Source organism: Dipteris shenzhenensis, chromosome 1, assembly GCF_047967505.1.
Source record: "Dipteris shenzhenensis isolate YYH24624 ecotype China chromosome 1, Dip_SZ_1.0, whole genome shotgun sequence".
NCBI lineage: Eukaryota > Viridiplantae > Streptophyta > Polypodiopsida > Gleicheniales > Dipteridaceae > Dipteris > Dipteris shenzhenensis.
This window is the reverse complement of record NC_141596.1, coordinates 42,344,323-42,352,459: the sequence shown is the minus strand read 5'-3', so window position 1 is coordinate 42,352,459 and position 8,137 is coordinate 42,344,323. Positions and strand designations below refer to the sequence as shown.

At 45.2% G+C, this 8,137-nt stretch overlaps 1 protein-coding gene across 2 annotated transcripts; it reads left to right on the top strand.

Annotated features, from left to right (window-relative positions):
- Positions 1–398: 398 nt before the first annotated feature.
- LOC147905866 (beta-glucosidase 34-like) lies at positions 399–7,834 on the top strand. 2 transcript variants are annotated; one of them, XM_087375144.1, is made up of 13 exons: positions 399–885; positions 1,632–1,698; positions 1,901–1,959; positions 2,094–2,169; positions 2,250–2,321; positions 2,492–2,579; positions 2,749–3,016; positions 3,095–3,210; positions 3,441–3,658; positions 6,717–6,745; positions 6,848–6,944; positions 7,050–7,137; positions 7,408–7,834. In XM_087375144.1, exons 1-13 carry the CDS (start codon positions 547–549, stop codon positions 7,628–7,630), a joined length of 1,740 nt encoding a protein of 579 aa, XP_087231270.1. In that variant the 5' UTR covers positions 399–546; the 3' UTR covers positions 7,631–7,834. The 2 variants fall into 2 exon arrangements, with proteins under 2 accessions (XP_087231270.1, XP_087231278.1); XM_087375152.1 differs by having other exon boundaries at positions 762–885; positions 1,901–1,933.
- The last annotated feature ends 303 nt before the right edge of the window (positions 7,835–8,137 follow it).

The following is an 8,137-nucleotide window of genomic DNA, read 5'->3' as shown; positions in this document are numbered from 1 at the left end:
GGAAGAAAATATGAAATTTATAGGGAAAGGGGAGGGAGATATAGTGGAAGGAAATGGTGAGGAGGTTGTATTGTGAGGGACCCTTGTGTTGTGAGGGACGGAGAGCCTTGTTGAAAACATGGGAAAGCCTGTGAAAGTGTGATATGTTATGCAAACTTTATGGGGGGGGGCATGGAATGCAAGGGAAGAGAATGGGAACCTCGTGCAAGGAAGCACGAGGTAGCTCGGGGAGGCTAGAAAAGGAAAGGGTGATTATTGGCAAAGGTAAAGTTAACTTGGGTAGATTAAGGAAATCCACAAATGGGGAAACATTAGTGACTAAGCCCCGTCACCTGTTTGCATTGCATTGATTCATAAAAGTGTCCGGCTTTGAAAAATTGCCTACATAACATTTTCAGTCTTCAGAAATTGTATCATCGTCTCAAACATTTTTCCATTTGCTTCTTGTCTTTCCTTCTTGCATTTGATTCTGTGCTGATTTTATTGCATCCCACATTTGCCTCCGATCTCTAGATTGCCTGTCGTTCCATCGATAATCCATCCAGCATGTTGCGTTTTTGGTCTTTGCATTCTTCTTCCTCTCGCTGCACCCACAGCTCCTCAGCTTTGAGCCATCCAATACCCCGCTTCTCTCCCCTCGCCATGACGATACGGAATCACAGAGGTTTCTGTGCTCAGTGCTCGAGTTGCTGCCGCCTTCCTATTCTTTCTGTTGTTCTCGTCGCTTTGCTAATTTCCCCTTCCAGCTGCTCTGCTCTCCAGACTCCCAGCAGCAATTCCGGGCCTGGCGCTAGCTTCAGCGACGTCTTCCCCAATGATACCTGGATCGACCGCAATGCCTTTCCGGAGGGCTTCAAGTTCGGCGCACTGTCGTGGGCGATGAAGGTGAGGCATAAGTTGTGGGAGCAGAAAATGTGCAAGGGCGGTCATGGTAGTGAATGATGGAGGGAGGGTGTCTGATGGTGCGCGTGAGAGAAAAAGGGGGGGGGGGGGGGGGGTTGCATTTTTCAAAAGGGGGATATTGATGAGAAAGGCTCCTCAGCTGGATGAATGGAGCTAGACGAAGTAACAGACACTGTGCAGAGAGAGCAGTGTGCGTTTGTTGGAGTAGCGGGAAATGTCGAAGTAGGAAATGGGCGAAGGGGCGGAATGTGGAGAGGCAAGCAGCGATTGTGGGAGGTGTCTCCCGTTGGAGGACGTCGGTGCAGATGTCATGTTGTCGCAATTGTGTTCAGAGAGACTCTTAAACTGAGTTCAGTCGTGACGAGATCACGATTCACAAGACACGTGACTAGTCATAACGCCTCCACACGTCAGGTGCCGACGTGCCGCTTTTGATTCGATCATCAAGCTTTTGTTCGCGTGTTTCCGGGGCTCCCACATTTGCAGTTCCGTTTCACTTTCCTATTAAATCTCTTGAGAGCCTCGTGCTTTGTTTCCGTTTTAGCTTCGATGCGGTTTCGGTTCCTCCTTTTCACATTCATGCTTCAGTTTGATCTCATTCCCTTTCTTTAGACAACTTTCGTTGCCAAATCAATGCTTCGTTCCTGGTTCGATTCCAATGGTTCGTCCTCCTCTCTCCCAGATTTTCAAACTTCGATTTTGCTTCTCTTGAATGTCGAATTTTGCAGCACGAAGCTGCAACTCTTGTGGACGGAAAAGGAGTCAGCCTCTGGGATGCTTATTCGCTTAAGGACGGTTCGTAATCTCAACCTTCAACCCATTTGGATTACGTTGCGGAATTGTGAACGATTTGCCCATCCTTGTCATTGTCCTTCATGCTTGTCGTTGCATTAAGCCTACCAACTGTGATCTCGTCTTTGCGTTTATGCACTTTAGAATTTTCTGTTTGCCAAACTCATTGACGTTCTAAGCACACAGTTCTCTTTCCGATGCGCAGGAGCTGTTTTTGATGGCACTACTCCCGCAAACGGTAGCAACCAGTTCTATCGCTATCCTGTAACTAACAACCTACCTGAGCTCTTATTCTCAAGCTTCAGCTCCGATGTCCACACTAGTTTAGAGAAAAGATTTAGAGAACTAATTAGAGTGTGTTCATGATGAGGAAGCAAAGCTCCTGACGGTTTTTGCAGGAAGACATCCAACTGCTTGTTGATATGGGCATGGACTCGTTCAGATTGTCGATTGCCTGGACGCGATTGTTTCCAAGTAACGTCTCAGAAATTTCTTCCACAGTTTTTGTCCGCCTCCCTTGGATTCAATCTGCTCATCCCGCCTTCTGCCCGCAGATGGCACTGGCGAAGTGAACGAACTCGCCGTGGCGCACTACAACCAGCTCATCGATAGTCTCATTGCCGCAGGTATTACTTTTCAGACCTCTCGGGCGAAAACATTTGCTCTGTTACTGTCGGAAACGTTCGCTTCGCCGAACTAATTCATTGCCGAAATTTTTCCGTCATACCTACAGGCTCTTTAGTAGTAACTTTTCATGGATTTAAGCTAAGTAGCTGTGGGACGTTCGTTCAAGCAGGTATCGAGCCCCACGTAGCTCTGTATGAGCAGGACATGCCGCAAGTGCTCGAAGATACTTACGGAGGATTGTTAAATCCGCTCTTCATGTGCGTACTCAACAGAAATTCTCTCTCCTGATTCAGTGATTTCAATTCAGAAATCGATATTTCTAATTACCCGCCCTTCGAGGTTTTCTTTTTTAATGCTTGCAACTCCTTTCCCTTGCTTTTCCGAGGCAACACGGAAAGTTTGACGACACAAATTTGTTCGCTACAGAGACGATTTTGTGCACTTCGCCAATGTTTGCTTCACTGCTTTCGGGGATCGCGTCAAGCATTGGGTCACCTTTGAAGAAGGGAACGATTTCCTGCCGTTTGCCTACGCCGGAACCTTTTGTCCTCCCGGAAGATGCAGCATGGGTCTCCCATCTTTGGGACCCTTCAACTGCACCGTCGGGAATTCCGCCACCGAACCCTACATCGCTGGCCATAACATGCTTCTTGCTCATGCGGCTGCTGTTGATGTCTACAGAAAGTACCATCAGGTACTACCTCCGTCCTTTTTCTCACCTCAATTTCAGCTGTCTCGACGCTGCATTGCTGATTTCAGAACATCGCGGCAGCCCACTCAGGAAGGCGAAATCGGGATGGTGATCTGGTTCAGATGGTTTGAGCCGCTCTCGAATTCGACCTCAGATCTAGAAGCTGCTCAGAGAGCAACGGATTTCACAGTCGGATGGTGAGTAATCCTCTCTAGTTCTGCCTCCCTCATTGTGCCGGAAGTTTTCCGAACCGGCGGACTATTCTCCCACAATTGTTGCTCGCCTTCCATGATTTCGAGAGACGGTTCTCCGGCACTGTTGCCCGATTTCTATGTTGAACCGCGTGAACGAAGTAGTATCGAGTAGCATTGTTTGGGCATCGATCGAAATAATGGAGACATTTGGCTCAAATTGGCTGGATTTAAAGGTTCTTGGATCCAGTTTTGTATGGCGATTACCCTGCCGTGATGCGAGAAGTGGTGGGATCGCGACTGCCAACGTTCACGGAGGAGCAATCTGTGAGTCTGCGGGGATCAGTAGACTTCATCGGATTGAATGCAGTGACTGCAATCTACGCAACTTACGACGACGAGTACAAAACCAACATCACTGGCTATTTTCAAGACTGGTCTGCAAAGTTAACTGGTAAAGCTTTTCAAGCATTAATAGAAGTTCTTCTCTTTTAAAAAACAATTTAACTCCTAAAGACTTATATTAGCTTGTGTTCACAGAAAACAGATTTCTCAGCACATCACAAAACCTGGGGTTTCAAAAAATTTCTCAAACTACTCAAAACTTGGGATTTTAAAAATTTGAAGCTTTTTCTCAGAATTTGCAGATTTGTAAGCTAACACACAACTAAATTGATTAACATTATTTTGGAGATTGTGTGTGTGTGTGGGGAAAGTGCCGGCTTCTATTAAAAGGAAGAAACAGGATACGAAAGTGGGTGGCCGACTGACAGAGCATACTGCTCACGGCCTACACTACCAAGTAGCCAACACATCCTACATCCTACAACAGCGTATGAATATCGAGAAACCACATAAATCTTTGTCTGAGCGTGAGACCCAGACCAAGAGGCCCCCCCCAACTACACCCCTCGGAATAGACTCCCCTTTAAAATCGTCCAGCCAGCTAGCTAGGGGGTGCATTAGGGTGAGACTTCAGCACGTTTTTGGCCAACTGCATTGAGAGCCCAAAACTCCAAGCACCCCATTTAGGCTCGACAAAGAAAATTCTTCCTAGGCGATGAGGGCATCCATGTCATCAGCGAAAAACTGGGTACACATTTGGGCACGTGAGGGGAGGCGTAGGCCTTTGATGAGGTTGGACTCCAGTTTGGCCTTACTCGCCGTGATTAGAGGCACAGTACACAGCGCATACAATAGAGGTGCCAGCGGGCACCCTTGCCTGACGGACCTGTGTAGGTTGTAACTCCCTACAGCTCCTCCATTCAAACGCATCACAGCAGATGCATTGCCAAACAGTGTCTGCACAAAACCACAGAACACTGTCCCGAACCCAAGCTTTCTCAGGACACAGAGCATAAAGTCCCACCTCTCACGGTTATACGCCTTGTCAAAATTGAAGCCAAGGAGCAAGGTCTTCTTCCCCGTCTGTTGTGCGCAGTCTAAAGCTGTGGTGACAGTCAAGATGTTCTTGAAAATGTCTCTCCCCTTAATGAACCCGTTCTGCTCCTTGTCTACCACTCTTGAGCACAAGTCCCTTATTCTGAGGGTGATGGCCTTAGCCAGGATCTTATAGGACGTGTTCAGTAGGGTGATGGGGCGCCAATCACCTGCTCGGAGCTTGGAATGCTTTTTGGGAAAGAGCTTTACTAAGCCCAATGGAGAGGGAGCCACAGCGAACAGCCTGCTGAACCATGGCTGTATAATCCAATTTAATTACTTCCCAGAAGGCCTGAAAAAATTGAGTTGGCAAGCCATCTGGGCCAGGTGCCTTCTCGTTTTCGAGGTAGTCCAAAGCTTCCTTAAGCTCCTCCACAGAGAACGGTCTGCTTAAACTAGCCTTGTCGGCCCCCGACAGCTAAGAGTTCACTTGGCTTAGGAACTCTTGGGACCTATGCTGCCAGGACTGGACCGAGATGGCCTGTTCCCCCACTATACTAGACAGCTCTTGAAGGAATACTTGAGCGATGTGCCAATATTCAGTGACAAGGTTGCTTTCTTTGTCCACGACTCTGTCGATGCTTTCCCTGGTCTGCTTTTTCTTAACTGCCTGGAGGAAGACTTTGGAGGGGCAGTCATAATGCTGTAACTAGGTCAGCCTACTTTGAAGTCTGGCCTTTTCTGCCTTCTCCAGCTTGACCTTTCTTAGGACCTCTTCAGCCTCGAACATCAATGTAGCCAGGTACGAGTCTGTCGGGCTTTCGTCAACTGCTCTCTTCAAGCTTTCCCAACACGCACTTACCTGCTTACCTGCCTAGACATGGTATGTACCCACCTTCTTTTCTGCTTATCACACTCTTTAGCCACCTGCATCACAGCCTTGATGGCCATATCCCACTTGAGCATAGGGTCCTGGGACCCCTTAGTGGCGGACTTCCAGGTTCTACTCACCTCCACACAGAATCGATCATAGGCCAGTTGCCGTTTGTCCAGCTTAAAGGGCACGTAGGGATGTGATCGGAAAGACCTGCATGCGCACGCAGGTCTCCTTGGAGACATAGAACCTGTCGAGTCTACCGGCACAGAGCTCCTCTCCTTTCCTCTTGTTATACCAAGTGAACCCGAAGAGAGCATCCGGATCTAACTCCCTGCAATCCACCAGGCCTTTGTTTAGCACCAAGGAATCCCAGTCTTCCGCCTCACCTCCTAGGATCCCACTCGACTGCACCGATCTATCTTTTGGGCGATCCACCATGTTCCAGTCCCCCCCCAACAACCACCTCTCCCCTAATAGCTTTTCTCCCATCAGATTCCACAACTCTCCCCTCTCAGTGCAGACATTCGGAGCCTAGATATTTGCTATCTTGAAGACGAACCCCTTGTAAGAGACTTCCACAGCTAACAAGGACCCCATATCATAACGACCGATCTCAGTACACGCGACCAAGGGTCGATACAGAATGGCGACCCCGCCCCTGCCTCTGGATAGGCAGTTGATTAAGGAGGAAAATTCCAGTAAATTTAGAGCCATCCAAGGATTATTATCAGAACCTGTCTTGATCTCTTGTAGGAGGATGACCTCCACGTTCCACCTCTTCACCACCGAGGCAAAGGCTTTCTGCTTCGTCTTGCTGAAGTCTCACCCTGATGCACCCCTAAAATATTTTTTAGAGGTGAAAAATGAAGGTTCATTACGTTTTCTCCGAACATTTGAAATGCATTTTCTTTTCTTTTCTCCGATTAGCATTATGAAATGAAAAGAATTTAGGCAATTCTTTCTACCCTTTGAAAACTTGGTTAATAGAAATTTTCATAAGAAGTTTTGGTCTCAAACTTTTGATAAACGGTAGAATGAGTGATCTGTCTTCTTCCCATTTGAAAATGAGAAGCAATTTTTTCCACCCTTTCAAAACTTGGTTAATAGCTTTTTCATAAGAAAGTTTAGGGTGTTTGCGTTTTATCTCTCATAATCCAACCCTCTCAAACTTTAATAAACATTGAAACGAATTCTATTTCTTCTTCCCATTCCCTTCACCTTGTTTTCTAAGCACTTTTTGAAACTATCGTTTCAGCATATAAAGACGGAGTGGTCATTGGCAAGGTATTGCTACTAATAATACCTTTGTCCTTTTTTGCTTTCAAAAAAATCTATTCACTTTCTTTTAAAAGGAGAGTTATTACATAATTTGTTGTCACCATGCAGAATGATGGCGAATATTCTGTACCATGGTGCATGGAAAAAATTGTAGGCTACATGAGGACTCATTATGACAACTTCCCAACCTACATAACGGCACTTGGTAAGGTTTCATGTCCTTTTATTTTTCTTAAAACATCAATTAGTAGTGAGTTTGTCTTGTACTCTTAAAAAATAGTATGGTAATGATATTCATATTATGGCATAGGTTGGGGCATGTCAAACACCTCTTTGGATGATGTTGATCGAGTGGAGTTTTATTCAACATATTTAAAATCGTTGATCAAAGGGATACGGTATGTCTTTCATTTATGTGAAAAGATTTCAAAATAGAATATTTGTTAGGTCTATATCAGGTTAAGGCTTGAAAAGGTCATACATTAAAAAAAAGAAGATAGAAAAGTGTTCAAGAGTACATTTGTGTATACGTAGAAATGTTCACTTTTAAAAAGATGAAATATGATGTACACTTGTTGATATGAGAACATGCCAATTTACTTCAAAGCTTGAAATGATAGGTTTAATCTCTTCCCCACATTATACAATGGCTATCGATGTGGATGCAGAGATGGAGCAAATGTACGAGGCATGTTTGTGTGGTCTCTCGTTGATGGATTTGAGACAACGCTAGGATTGGAGACGAGATTTGGCATATATTATGTTGATGAAAATCTTGATCGATACGCTAGATTATCAGCCCTATGGTTCAAACATATACTCTCCCAAAATGATACAATTGCGACACATGTAAGTGAAGGAAATCAACACATAGGAGAAGAGTGGTATTAGCAAAGAGATTGGGAGCCATATTTGTGGAGCTCATAAGTTAGAGTGGATAATGTGTATGACGAAAGGTGTATTGCTAGACACATAGGGGTGTAGGAGGCATTTTCTGCGGGAACTTTGGTCATAGATTTCCATATGAGATTTGCAAAAAAATAATATGATGAATGAATTGCGGCAATGTAGGTTCAAACAACTGTTTTACTTCAATTGTGTTGATTTTAATATGAAAAGTCATTCCACATATGAAGTTATTACTTTGCTCCTAAAGCCTTCCCATGATTCAACGTTACTTTACTCACCTACATCCCCATTAACGCATTCTAAGGGCCCTTGATTCCATCAACTTAATTTATCTTCCTTAATTATCTTAACAAGAGGTATTTGATTTTGGTGTGAGGATTGCAATTGGTTCTATATGTGGAAAGTCGCAGAGTAGGAAAGGCTTCCGATTGTATTGATTCACCAGAAGGGGCTACTTCAAAACCTTACCAATACTCATAGAAGAAATTT

What these genes read in the sequence shown, in the direction of transcription:
- LOC147905866 (XM_087375144.1), top strand. Translation starts at nt 547, where the DNA reads ATGTTGCGTTTTTGGTCTTTGCATTCTTCTTCCTCTCGCTGCACCCAC. An exon ending in CGATAGTCTCATTGCCGCAG is followed by an intron (nt 2,322 to 2,491) that starts GTATTACTTTTC and finishes TCGTTCAAGCAG; the next exon opens with GTATCGAGCCCCACGTAGCT. An exon ending in AACCTACATAACGGCACTTG is followed by an intron (nt 6,945 to 7,049) that starts GTAAGGTTTCAT and finishes ATTATGGCATAG; the next exon opens with GTTGGGGCATGTCAAACACC.